The sequence below is a fragment of the Culex pipiens genome, chromosome 1 (genome assembly GCF_016801865.2).
Source record: "Culex pipiens pallens isolate TS chromosome 1, TS_CPP_V2, whole genome shotgun sequence".
Taxonomy (NCBI): domain Eukaryota; kingdom Metazoa; phylum Arthropoda; class Insecta; order Diptera; family Culicidae; genus Culex; species Culex pipiens.
This window is the reverse complement of record NC_068937.1, coordinates 33175153-33188823: the sequence shown is the minus strand read 5'-3', so window position 1 is coordinate 33188823 and position 13671 is coordinate 33175153. Positions and strand designations below refer to the sequence as shown.

Sequence of the window (13671 nt, the reverse complement as noted above, 5' to 3'; positions counted from 1 at the left end):
GTTTGGCGACTGGAAAATTCGCATAAATGCAGCCAAAACTCAAACCATCATTTTTCCACTTTCCAAATCGGCCAGATTTGTCCCAAAGGATGATGTTTTGATTAAAATGAATGATGTTTCGATACCCTGGTCAAAGGAAGTTGTCTATTTAGGTCTCATACTTGACTCGAAACTTTTGTTTCGGCAGCATGTAGATAAAATATTGAACAAGTGCAGCATTCTCATCAGGTGTTTGTATCCTTTAATTAACAGAAAATCAAAGCTATCTTTGAAAAATAAGCTAGCAGTTTACAAACAAATAATTTACCCCGTTATTGAGTATGCAGTACCTGTTTGGGAGTGTTGCGCTAGAACTCATAAATTGAAGCTCCAGCGTGTCCAAAACAAGGTACTCAAAATGGTTTTGAATGTTCCTGGCTGGACAAGATCAAGTGAGGTTCATGAATTAGCAGAAGTTAAAATGTTGGATCAGAAGATTCAAGAAAAATGTTTGAAATTCAGGGAAAAATGTGCTATATCTGAATACCCCTTGATTCAAGGATTGGTTTAGTTTATGGTAAGATTAAGTTAGTTTTAGGTTAGGTTATGTTTTCTTAACATTTTTTTTTTCCTCATTGTACCTAGTGTTACAAAAATGATAAATCATATACTTTTAAAGTTATAAAAATGATTAGTGTTTAAATCACGAAAAGCAAACTAAAGCTGAAGAGCCACAGCTGACCACTTATTATGTAAACCAAATGTAATTATTATAAGAAAGATTCAATAAAGTATATTTAATTCAAAAAAAAAAAAATCAGTTCGTCTGAAAATTTCATCATGGTTTATTTCAGATGATATAAATTTTTGAAGCATTCAAAACTAGGAATTGATCTTATTTATTTGTTGGGCATCAACAATTACGACATTATGGAATGAAATTAAAGTATTATAATTTTGGTTTGTATGGTATTTTACTGCTGTGGAAATTCTTTTAACCGAAGTCATTAACTAAGCGGTTTCATTAAATAATTATTGAAAAACAACTTCTTATTAAATTTAAAGTGCCCAAAAGATGAAAACTTATTTCAAAAACTCGCTCCAAATATTTGAAATCTTTGAGTTGTGATTGCATAAAAATGGTAAAAAAAACGAAACTATTGGCACTACGCCCCCCGGGGCATGGCCTTCCTCTAACGTGGGATTTCTGCTCCAGCGCCTCTGACGAGACAGGAGAAACCGGGACCGACGTTTTACTTCACCATCCGATAGAAGCTCAGTGGATAAGGCGGAAATCGAACCCGCGTCTCATAGCATCATCGGGATCGGCAGCCGAAGCCGCTACCCCTGCGCCACGAGACCCACTAATAAAAATGGTATTTTAATTGAAAAAGAAGATTTTTAAAATAAAATCAATGTTTATGTTTTTATTCTAGTAAAATTTGTTATTAAAAAGATATTTTTTTTCGTTTCAAGTTGATTAATATTATTCTTTATCATATTCTCTCAAACTGGTCACAGAAAAAAAATAAAATCATTTTTATGGTTTTGGAGCATAGATTCGTTTCACTCACTTTCCAAACACTGTAATTAAACAAATAATGCCTACATATAAACAACAAATACGAATCATATTTTTTTGCTACTCTGTATCAGTTGAAAGACAGCTAATAAATTAAGAAAATTTATATATTTTCTTGAAGTTTTTTTTTACAGACAGTCAAGGCATTAATTGATCCTCACACTTAGTTTGACCATTCATGTTGCATTTTTATACTATTTTGTAGCAAAATATTAATCAGGACCGGGATGAGAACAATTTTCGATAAATTTCAAATTTCCCGGATATTCCCGGCAAGTGTTAGTTTTTTGAAAATTTCCCGTTTCCCGAGAATTTTGTAACCCCGGGAAATTAGACGCTCTAGCCCAGACTCGGTAATCTGAAGTTTCGATTAACTGATGGTTTGTATCGAATCGCCAAAAATCTTTTTTTCGTTTTTTTTTGTTTTTCACATTAAATTTGAGTTCTACGACCCCATATTAGTAAAATAGATGTTTCCAATTAACACTGGAACGCCCAACGCATGTCCAACTTACACGGACGCCCAAGCCTCCCAAAAAAGTTGGAACGGTAACTTCAACTCGCTGGTTCTCGGGCATAGCTCAACCAATCGGGACGATTCTTGTTTCCAGGGATTTGTAAGATTGTCTAGATTATCCAAAATTTTGCAGAACTTGCTTTGAACAAATTTGTTATTTCTGCGACCGAAAACATCGTTCCAACTTTTTCAAAAAGACTGCCTCCGCGGAATTTTTGGCGATTTTTTTTTACACGCGAAAAAAAAAGTTGGAACGATGTTTTTGATCGCAAAAATTACAGATTTGATCGATTAAGTTCTGCAAAGTTCTAGGATCATCTAGACATCCTAACAAATCACTGGAAAAAAGAATCATCTAGATTGGGTGAGTTATGCCCGAGAACCAGCGAGTTGAAGTTACCGTTCCAACTTTTTTGGAGCCTTGGGCGTTGGAATGTTAAATAATAAAAAGCATTTTTTTCAATATTTCGTAAACGTCCTATTGGCTGCCATCTTAGATTTAGAAATTCTAAATCACTTTAGCGTAGTTTATGGGGTCATAGGTAAGCTCGACAATCAAAATTATGACAACGAAAAAAAAACTCGTGATTTGATTATCCGAAGTGAAATTTTTCCGAGGTTTTCGAATAATCGAGTCTGGACTGTTCTCTTTGAACCCCTCAGAAACAGGGAAAAAAATGACTTTTACTCTACCTATTTATGTAGTTTTCCAGATAGAGTTTGCACTTTTAAGAACCAGGCTGCACCATTTACTCAGATGTGATGAAAAAGCATACCTAAAGTTTTGTTTGAAAAGGTAAAAAAATCTTTTTTTGAAGCCGCCTTCAGTAAGAAATATTCAAAAATACTCAAAAAGAAAAAAAAACAAAAAAACGAACGGAGTCACGGTTTAGTTTGACACCCCTTTTACACGGAGTTCACACACACTACCAAACGTTTGTTTTGATAGTGTGCGTGACCGCCGTGTAAAAAGTGACAGTTCGTCAATTTTTAGTTTGACTTTGACTAACCAACGGGGTACAAACTAAAAAAGTGTCAAACGAAAAAGTGACCAACCACCGGGGGTTGAGTGAATAGTGAATCGATGTTTTAATAGATTAATTTGCGTGTACGTACACGAAATTAAAGTGAAGTAAAAATCAAATGTCATAAAGCTATATTATTATTCTTAAATTTCATTAATTCGTGTAATGGCTTCTGATTTTACTCAATTTCTCCACAAAACACCACGTGCTCCATTCCGCATTCCAAAACTACCGTGCACCTCCACAGCTTTGGCATGGTTTCTAAAAACACACTTCGCCAATCCCGCATCACTCAGCACAGTTCCGCAAACAATCCCACACTTGCGGCCGTCCGACGTTCTCTCGTTCCAGAACCGTCGTCGTCGTCGTTCCCTTTCATCAATCGCGGCCGTTTCGTACTTGCTGCCTGCATGCCTAAGCAAAAGTTTCAAATTACTAAAAAGACCCGCGTGCGGTTGTATTGGTCGGTTAGTTGCTCGATTCAACTCCACCACACTAAGCTCGGGGGTCTCCACCAACCCATACTGATTTGCCTTGGGACGCCTGTATTGGTGAGCAGGTCTCCGCCGCGGTGTTCATTCCGCGACCTGTGAGTGGGGCCGTTACTCGCCGCTCGTCGTAGATGTCTCTCTCGGGGCGGTAGTTGCTTTCCGATCGCCGCCTGGTGAAGAATGTGTCAAGTTTGCCGTTTACCTCGTCCACGTCCACGCGCCGCGCAAACGAATCTCGCCGTCAACCGTGTTGTTGCTAAAGTGTGTTGTGTTGTCGTTGTTGTTGCTGAATTGCGCTGAAAACGTCGTGTCCGTAGTCAGCAAAACGGAGTCGTTCGCGGGATTGCTGCAAGAGTTGTTGCTTGAAAGTGGACTGCGGCCTCTCCTTAATCAAGTGGTGCAGGGTTGACCAAGATCCGCCGTCCCCCTTCCTCTCACGGCGCTGGATCCAGCAGTCGGAATTGTTGCGGTGTTGCAGTGCTGTTGTTGTTGGTGTGTATTAGAGTTGTTGTTGCAGGGGGGAGTTGTGTGCCTCCTAACCAGTTGACGACGGCGACAGCGATCAAGAGCCGAGAGAACCGTGTTTGAAAACTCCAACTTTAGCCAGTCGAAGAAAGAAAACGGCGAAGGTTTCTTCGACGCGGGCAAACTCCACGCGGCACAGTGGGGAAGGTGGTGGGAAACGGGTGGTCAAAATTGAAGTTTCAATTCGCATATTTTTAATATTGTATTAGAAGCTTTTTTGCAACCCAAATCTTGAGGGCAGATTCAGATTCTGCGGTCAAAATTACACAGAAAAACATATAGTTGGACGATTTTTGAGGTGTTTTTGAAAAAAAAAATACAAAGAAGTTACGGTTATTTAGAAAAACGTAGCTTCTAAGACCTGCTTGGCCAAGACCTTTCATCATGCACCCACTTTCGACAGCGCCATTGACGCCATCGTGTCACACACGAGAGAAAAAAAAACGGGTGTCAACATGTGCCATGTGAAACTCCCCTTTAAAAGTTGCGAAACTAGCCACCGATAACGCCAGGCAGCAGCCAGCTCTGTGCTATCGAACTCCAAAAACACACACGTCTATCTCCAAACTCCACCAACCCCAACTCTCTCTCTCCCTTCAAAACATCAGGCTCCTAATCGCGGTATGTAGTACAACTAGCGGGCGCCAAGAGGGATAAACACTGAAACACTTTGTCCACACTCCCCGTCGTTGAGCGCGACGACGACAACTTCGAAGTGAGCCGGAGGAAAAAGACAGAGAGAAAAAAAAAACTCGAAAGTATGCAAAAGCCTGGGCCCTGGGTCTGAGCCCGGGCATGAAAGAAAACTAGTTTCCTCCTAAATATGCAGCAGCCAGCAAAAGCAACAGCAGTGGGCACCCCCTCGGCAACTCCCCCGGCTCCACCGCGGTTCCTGACCTTCTCTGTTGGTGTGGAGGTGCCGTGGGGATAGTGGGGAAAAGTGGGTGGTCAAAAAACCAATATACTGCTCATTTTAATTAAATTTGCCTTCTTTGTCAATCTATTATGAGAAACCAGAAAGCCTAAATGTGCTACCGTTTATGGTCCGACTTGACGACTTGTCGATTTTTTGAGCGAGAACGAGCTGGGACTTCGATTTTGAGGTTCAGTATATGATTCTGTGTCAAAGCAAAAATTGAATAAGGAAAAATATAGCATAGCATAGCATAGCATTGCAAAAATTGAATAAGAAAAAATATGGACGTAAAACACTAATATGGCTATATTTCTGGAAATATATTTTGGAAAAGCTTCAAATTTTGGGCACGAGCAGTTTATGGCGCATGTTTTCGAATGGCTTTTTGTTTGAAATTTAATTCTTTTAATTTGAAAGTGTTATTTGTAAAATCCAAAAACACTTCTGAAAATAGCTTTGACCATATTTACGGGTTCAAAATTGTGAATCGTCAAATAGAATGCTCGTCTCCGTCAAAAAGTAGGCATCAACCATGGATTAAGAAACGTTTTTTTCTGGGACGATTCTCCACCGTGCAACTCAAATTATGGGAAATTGGACCTTATCGGCGCCAACCTAGCTATTGCGAGCTTTATGCCCGGCTAGAGTACGGTCAACCAAGCTAAGCTTAGCTAAGCTAACTCAAATTATGGGAAATTGGACGAGCTTTCCGGTAAAAACAGAGACTAAAAATTTTAGAGTAAATTTTCAAAACAACCTATGAGTCATGGGTGTCCGTTGCAGAAAGGACCTTTTGAACATGTCTTGCTTAATTTTTCAAAAGGTCCTATGTACATAGGAAACCCATGGCGCATTGGTGGTTTTGAAAAAGTAATCTAGATTTCTAGAAATCAAGTCTGTCAAAAAGAAATGGCCAAAAACCATCAAAAAATGGCAATGTTTTTCAATTTTTTTAACCGCTCAACATTTTCTAAAGTTTTAAAAAATTTCAAATTCTCAAATTTTTCAAATTTTTATATTTTTTTTCAAAAAAAATACCTTTTTCAATTTTTTAGAATTTTTAAATTCTCCAAATTCTAAATTTTCTCCAAAATTCAAAATGATGAAGCTCTTCAAATTACCAACTTTTCGTTTCAAAATTATCATAAATCCCCAGATTTTCAAAATGTCAGTTTTTCTCTCCAAATTATCCAAATTCACCAAATTTTCAAAATTCTTAATATTTACAAATGAAGTAAAAGTTTCAAAATTCTTAAAATAATTAAAATCATCAAAATTTTGATAATTCTAGCTTAAATTTTCAAAAGGTCCTATCTGCATAGGAAACCCATGAGGATAGGTTGTTTTGAAAATTTAATCTAGAATTCTCAAAATTTTGATAATTCTCAAATTTTTCAAAATTCTGCAGATTTTCAAAATTCTCAGAATTCTTCAAATTAAAAATTAAATCTCCAAATTTTTAAAATTTTCCAAGGAATTCCAAATTTTCAAAATCTTTATTTATTTGAAATTTTCAAAATTGTTCTTATTTTTTTAATTATCAAAATTCGACAATTTTTCGAAATTTTCAAAATTCTAAAAATTTTCAAATCCTCAAAAATATTTTTTTTTATTTAAAGTCTCAAAAGTTTTAAAGTTTTTAAAATTCTAATTTTTTTTTATATTTTTAAAATTTCAGTTTTCTAAAAAAATAAAAATTCTCTAAATTTACAAAATTAAAAATTACAAAATTTTCATTTTTCCAAAATATCAAAACTTTAATCATTTTAAAAATTTTAAAATTCTTTAAATTTTGTAAAATTCTCAAAGTTTTCCAGATTTTCAAAAGCTGAAATTCTAGAAACTTTCAAAGTTCTCAAAATTTTTGGAATTCTCAAATAAAAAAAAATACTTTTAAGGAGAGACATACCATCCTGAATTTATTGTGAGCCTTTTTGTAACACCTTAATCCATTTCCTCATTTTTTATTTTTTATTTTTAAATCGTGACATTATCTTGTTTTTTAAGCTTTAAATTTAAAAAATCTCAAAGATGTGGCGTGTATTTTTCTTTCAGTGTTTAAAGCCCGTCCAATTTCCTGCAAGCTTGTCTTTGACCACTATTTGACACGATGCAACGGCTTCGAGATACAGTAATTTTTAAAATTCCAAAATACAAAAATATTTAAATAACTTACGCCCTTCTCAAATGTCATTTTAGAGTGGCCAATTCTCCATATACCCACAATTGGTTTATATACGCCAAGGATAACAAAAAAACTAAGAATAAAAGTTTCCTCAATTTTTAGATTTTTGAAAACTAGTGATTGCAAAACAACTGGACTGTTAACTATACAATACATTTTAAAACACTTTTTTCATTGAAATTGTGAAACTTTGATAGAGTGTACCGTTTTCGAGTTATATTTTTTTAGGTATCATTTCTATTAAAAAATATCTCAACAAAAAATACTTTAAGGTTCTTTCAACTGGTGAGAATTATTTTTTTCAAATGGCTTGCAAAATTATCTGTAATTTTCGTTTTCACTTTGTTGATTCAACTTTTGGTAGCTTACATATGACATATTTCAAAGTTAGTTTTAAGCCAATAAGCTCTCATTTTTTAATCAGCTCTATCTTGAAAACTATTCATCTATTAAAAAAAATGCGACTTAAAAAAATCACGAGTAATTTGTTCATTAGCAATGTTTGTTTTGATTTTGAAATTCCTGTAATTTTTTAAATTTATTTTTCGATTTACGGAATTTCTAAAAATACATATTTTTTAAATTGGCTCAATAAAACACTTCCAAAAAAAAACAGTGAACGTAAAGTTAATCAAAATCGAAATTTTGCAATAAAATGTGCAAAGTGGTCTGGTTAATCGACGTGCATTTGTAGCATTTTTAATATTTTAGAAACCAAATTTAACCATTTGGAAATTGCAGTAAATTTCATCTATTGAAAATGTTGGAAATCACACAAAACTCTGCACAGTTCTAGACTTTTTTTTTAAAAAAAAGGTCCTTTAAGCTATTGTGTTTAAAGTGTTTATAGGACCTTTTTTTTTAAAAAAAAACGATATAATTGTACTAACTCCAAACCCAAAGGTGGTAAAAATACGACCAAAGTTGACTCCTCTATAAATGTTGCCGCAATTTACGTTGAAAATGTATTTTTGAGGTGGTTTTTCTCTATTTAACTACTGTGAAATTTGAATTTTAACACAGTTTTTCTGAATTTATGATACACAAAAAATAATTAAAATAAAAAAAATAGTTTTAATATGCGCAGTTTGCGCGTGATTTCAATCTCAACTTCAGAAGATGTCTGCATCCTCTGTTTTTGACGTTCAGAGAAAAATGCGTTTCAATATTTAACCTTGAATAAACCTGAACTAGAGCGCGCAATGTAAACAATAACAATCACGTTTTGTTGGGCTGACCATTTGGTGCATTGTCTCGAAGTTTGGTTAGATTTGTTCGCCGGAATCCCGAGTTACAATTCGGGCATGTACGTGTGTCAAACGCGTTCTGACCTGAAATCCCTTTGGCCAGTTGTCGCACCCACAGTAATTTTCAAGGTGTTTTTAGATAGCACGACAAGATTGAAACTGCTTTTTTCTTCTTATTATGAAGAGTGACAACAATGCAAGGTTTTTTTTCGGGTTTTATTAAAAATCTCAGAACTTTCAATTTTTGAGGATCTGTGATAGTCAAAAGATGAGGTGCACAAAATGGCGTTCTTAACTTAATTTGGCCTTTATTAAACTCAATGCATTTTTTAATGTTTTTCATCTAATTCCACCCATTTGATCGCCAAGCCTGTCCAAAACGTCCAAGGTGGCAAACACCTCCGACTCTGGGCCAACTTGGCCTCTGTTGCAGACTATTTGGGCAAGGTATGGCTATATCTTCTCTGCCGCGCACGGCGAGAAGCAGCAGCAAAAAAAGAAGGTTGGAATGTTCAACATTCTTCTCGTCGTCTATATGTCAATCGAACGAGGGGGGCGTCATTTACAGGCCAGCAGAGGTGGGTGGGGCACACCCCCTCGCCCTGAGAGTTGGTTCATGCGAGCCAAGAATTGCAACAAACATGGCAAAAATATAATCTGCAGCGGTTAAGCCACAAACACACACTCACTCAGCCCGACTGGCTACTCAGTGAGCGCGTAGAAAGGAGAGAGAAGGAGAGAGAAAGGGTGAGCGCGAAAGAACGAACAAGAAAGAGAGAAAGGGAAGAAAAAAAAACGAGTATAAAATGCCATGAAATGCTGATTATAAAATAGCTGTAAATAATTTAAATATTTTCTACAATTTTACGCCGTTGTCGCAGGCCGTAGGAGAGTGGGCGAGCGAAAGAGACAGAGAACGGGAGAGAGTGTGTCAGAGCAAGAAAGAGCCGATGTGGTGTGTTGGGCATACGGAGATTGCGAGTTGGAAAAAGTGTCTGGTGGGATTGTATGCAAAAATGTACGCCGCGGTTTCTGTGTGTCATTTTGAAAATTCTTTTCAAGTTTCAAAAGAAACAAATCAACATTTGGAGAACTACTTAGTAGTAATCTAGATTTGAAAGTTAATTTTGAGTATAGTAAACATATTTGTGAATAAATAAAACTTGGCTACGTTCTGATTTAAATTATTAAAACGCTGGTAAACAAACTTCAACCAACGAAGTTTTCAACCTTAAAAAATCATTTTTTCGCTGTTTTGCCTGAGTCTCGAGTTTCCTTAAGAAATGTAAACAATAGATTGCACGCCAGATTGTCAAACTGTATCTGACTAAAATTTCCACAGAAATGTCACTTTTGATCGCAAAATATGGTCGAAACTACATTTTATATGAAGTGTGTCAACATTGCGCAAAATGTTTAGGGGCCGTCCATAAACCACGTGGTCACATTTTAGAAATTTAAAAATTTTGATCAAGAGTGTTAAGTGTGAGCAATTTTCTTTGAACTTTTTATGACGGTTCGGTTATCTGAGCAAGAAATCCATATTTTATCCTACAGTTGCCAAGGGGGTCTACGCGCGCGCGGCTGGAATTTAAATAAATGTGTTCTCAGTACCGTCCGACAAAAAAAGCAAACAAACACAAACACCAGAATCTCTTCGTCGATGGAATTCTACCACCAACCGCGCCGCACGCCAGAGTAAATAAATAAACAAATCAAGCTTCGCCGAGCCGTGATTTGCTGGCTGGCCAAAACGACTTTCGACCCGGTTGGCGAGGTTCGATCCTGCTCTGCTGTTGAGCAATGTTTGTGTGTGAAATCGCCAAATCGCGCCGATTAATGCCGCAAGAATGTCAACCACCACACACGTTTGGAATTTGATACACGCTGTCAAAGCTCTGACTTTTGACAGACAGACGACGACGGGAGGTGGTCAATTCCCATAAAATTTTTCGAAACCATAAAATGTTCAGTAAATTAGGTTTACAATGCTTTTGTTTACAAGAAAAGTTAAAACTGAAGAAAATTTGAAACTTTTGACAGCTGGAAATGCAAAACAAACTTTCGGTGAAATGACCCAACCGTGCTCACACTTTGCATGCGCCACTGTGACTTAAGTCGCCGTCACCACTACAGCAACAGGGCGCAGTTGCGCAAACGCAAACACCAATACCAACTTAAGCCGATGCGCCTGTATTAGTGGCGCGCGCCGTGCGTATTAAGTCGCTTAAGTCGGACTCACACAAGCGCCTGGCCTAGTCGGAGTCAGAGTCAGAGTCAGTCAGTCAGCAGTCAGCGAAAGAGTGTGTAGCACGACGACGACGGTTCGCCAGAAAGAAGGAAAAAAAAAACATTGGAATTTCAATTTAATTCAATATGGCTACGCCACTGAAATAGTTTTCACCGTGCGCTGTGCACTGATTGCGAGCGAGTGAGTGCGTGAGTGAGCGAGAATTATCACGAGTGAGCGCGCTTTAGGGGAAGAAGATCGTTCGCGTCAACTTGGTACGCCAAAAGTCACAAATTGGTGCAGTTTTCAGGCGAAAAAATGTCTCTAATTTTCTTCTTCTTCTTTTCCTTTCTTTTCTTTAAATCGCAGCAGGCAGAGAACGTGAAAAAGATCGGCCCGAGTTTTCAAACGTGAAAGAATCAACGATCAGTGAGTGAGAAAGAGATCGAATCGCGGGAGAGAGGAAAAAAAGGAAAAGTTACAACCGTCAAGGGGCATAGTGTTGTGTGTGTGTGCGAATGCGTCTCTGATTGGAAAATCAAAGTTATTAAGGTGAAACAGAAGCAACTTGTGAGCACAAAAAAAAGAATAGTGAAAAGAATCAAATGCTGGAAATGTGAGCGCTCGCAGAGCCGTGAAGCGTCGTGAGTGAAAAGTGTGAGCGCCAAGTGAGCATGAGCACCGTGAGCGCACCTTAAAGGCAAACCAGTCCAGTCCAGGCATTGTCACTGACCGGAAGTGAAGATTGTCTGGCAGAAAAAGAAGAGTGTAGAGTGAAGAAAGTGCAGGCCATGCACGCCGGCAAAGCGGGCGGTTCTCAAAAGTGAAATCTCGTGAGTGAGCGCAAGTGTGAGCAGCTCGAAGAGTCACCCTGGAGCAGCGGAGCACCGGAAGCAGAAGGGCCGAATTATGCCAAAAATTTCCAGCAATGCAGACTTACCACTCGGCTGGGAGATTAACACCGACTTTGATGGGAAGGTTTATTTTATTGATCATATTAACAAGAAGACCACATGGATCGATCCCCGTGACAAGTGAGTGTGCACCTTTGCTACCTATTACCGTCTAAGAAAAGATAAAAAAAATAGTATTGTAAGGAATTTCAACCTTCCGTTATCAGGAGCCGGTTGGCAAATATTTACGCAGTTTTGTGCTCCGAGGCGTAGCTAATGGAATGTGATAAGGGTCGGGTAAAGATTGTTTAGTGTCAGCTGTTTCTGATATATGACATCGGTAATCTTTTCGAAATAAGTGTACAAAAGAACATGTTTACGATCGGAGATTATCGCTGATCAAGCGATAATACAATTGGTGCAAGCTTTATAAATTTGGAAGACTTTGCCAAACAACAACTTAATCTTTGCCTTTATGAATCTCAAAAACTGAGTTTAGTCGAACCAGATCATACACCCAAAGCACCGCAGTACTCATTCGAGAGGAAAATTTCTTCTAACCGGGAGTAAAAATATTCAGCGAATGGAGTGAGAGAGAGTCTGACAATTTCACTGCCAATCTCTTAAAAAAGTTTACTAATTCAAAAAAAAAATCGATAGTGACAGTTTCACTGCCAATCTCTTAAAAAAAGTTTACTAATTCAAAAAAAAAAATCATCGAAAAATGACAATCAATCCCCAGACCTTCTCAACAAGTCAGTGCCCAAACAGTATCTTCCTTGACTCGATAAGATAACGAGAGCCATGCGTCGGTACAGGCGTAATGCCGAGAGCGTTATCCTCTCACAATTACCATTTTCCTCTCAGTCAAATTTGAGGCCGTTTTGCTCTCGATAGTCTGTTGTGACTGTTTTCTCCTAACGTCCTTTTAATCTAAAATCACTCATAATTCGTCTAAAACCGAACTTTCTCAAAAATGAGATTTGATTGAACATTGTTTTTGTTGATGTAAATTTCACATAAATTATATTAAATTTAGTTGATTTTTCATTCCATTTTTGGTTTATACAGTATGTAAAAAAAGTATTTACACCCCTTGGGCACAATGCACATTTTGTGATGAAACATGTAAAAAATTTAAAGTTTGACAGGAACCTAGTACTACGTTTTGTTCAGAAACTCATGCCAAACATTTTGCTACAAAAAGCTCATGAAAAGATGTTTTCTATAAAAAGTTATATAACAAATACTATTACGAAAATAAAAACGGTGCAAAAAAAGTTTGTACACCTTTCGAAAAATTAACATAAATAATGTTATTTGTTGACAAATCACCACAAATCCAGTCTCCCAACTCCAAATAGGCATCCTTGACTGATTAAAAAAATAATTTGGATTGAATATAAAGTTTACTAACTACTTAGTATAAAAGTTTATATAACTCTGAAAATTCTATATAAAACTTATCTAAACTTAATTTTGCAAACTTTTAATTCAACTAAATGTCAATATATTACCATAGAATTGCTAAATAAACATTTTGGAGTGGGTATAACACCGTTTTGGGGGTATTTGTATAGATAGAATAGATTTTTCGTTGGAATTTCGTACCAACCCGGAATTACGTCGTCGGAAAATCCGCCGGCATCTGAACCGGTCCACAATTCACAAATCAACCTATGTGGCATCAGAAACGGCATAAAATTTCCGATCTTTTGATATCCATACATCCAGGTTTTCTATAAAAGCCACGTTTTTAAATACCTGGGCAAAAAGTAAGTTTGATCCACGAGAACAAAAATTACGAAATTCCATACATTTTTGGCAGATTGCGCTAACGAAACCATAACAACGTTTTTGCCTAGGTATTTAAAAACGTGGGTTTTATAGAAAACCTAGATGTATGGGTATCAAAAGATCGGAAATTTTATGCCCTTTCCGATGCCACATAGGTTAACTTGTGAATTGTGGACCGGTTCGGATGCCGGCGGATTTTTCGACGACGTAATTCCGGGTTGGTACGAAATTCCAACGAAAAATCTATTCTAGCGATACAAAGACCCCCAAAACGGTGTTATACC

The 13671-nt window shown here is 37.1% G+C and overlaps 1 protein-coding gene across 3 annotated transcripts in view; it reads left to right on the top strand.

Moving 5' to 3' along the window:
- The first annotated feature begins 3745 nt into the window (after nucleotides 1–3745).
- The window catches only part of LOC120419269 (protein kibra), a 52608-nt gene continuing 42682 nt past the window's right edge, over nucleotides 3746–13671 (top strand). The window contains exons 1-2 of one of the 3 annotated variants that reach the window (XM_039581929.2): nucleotides 3746–4086; nucleotides 11067–11731. In XM_039581929.2, the coding sequence (XP_039437863.1) occupies nucleotides 11607–11731 (125 nt within the window). In that variant the 5' untranslated portion in view covers nucleotides 3746–4086; nucleotides 11067–11606. Of the gene's footprint in view, nucleotides 4087–10753; nucleotides 10973–11066; nucleotides 11732–13671 lie in introns of those variants that run through there. The other 2 variants (XM_039581930.2, XM_039581927.2) reach the window with 2 other exon arrangements.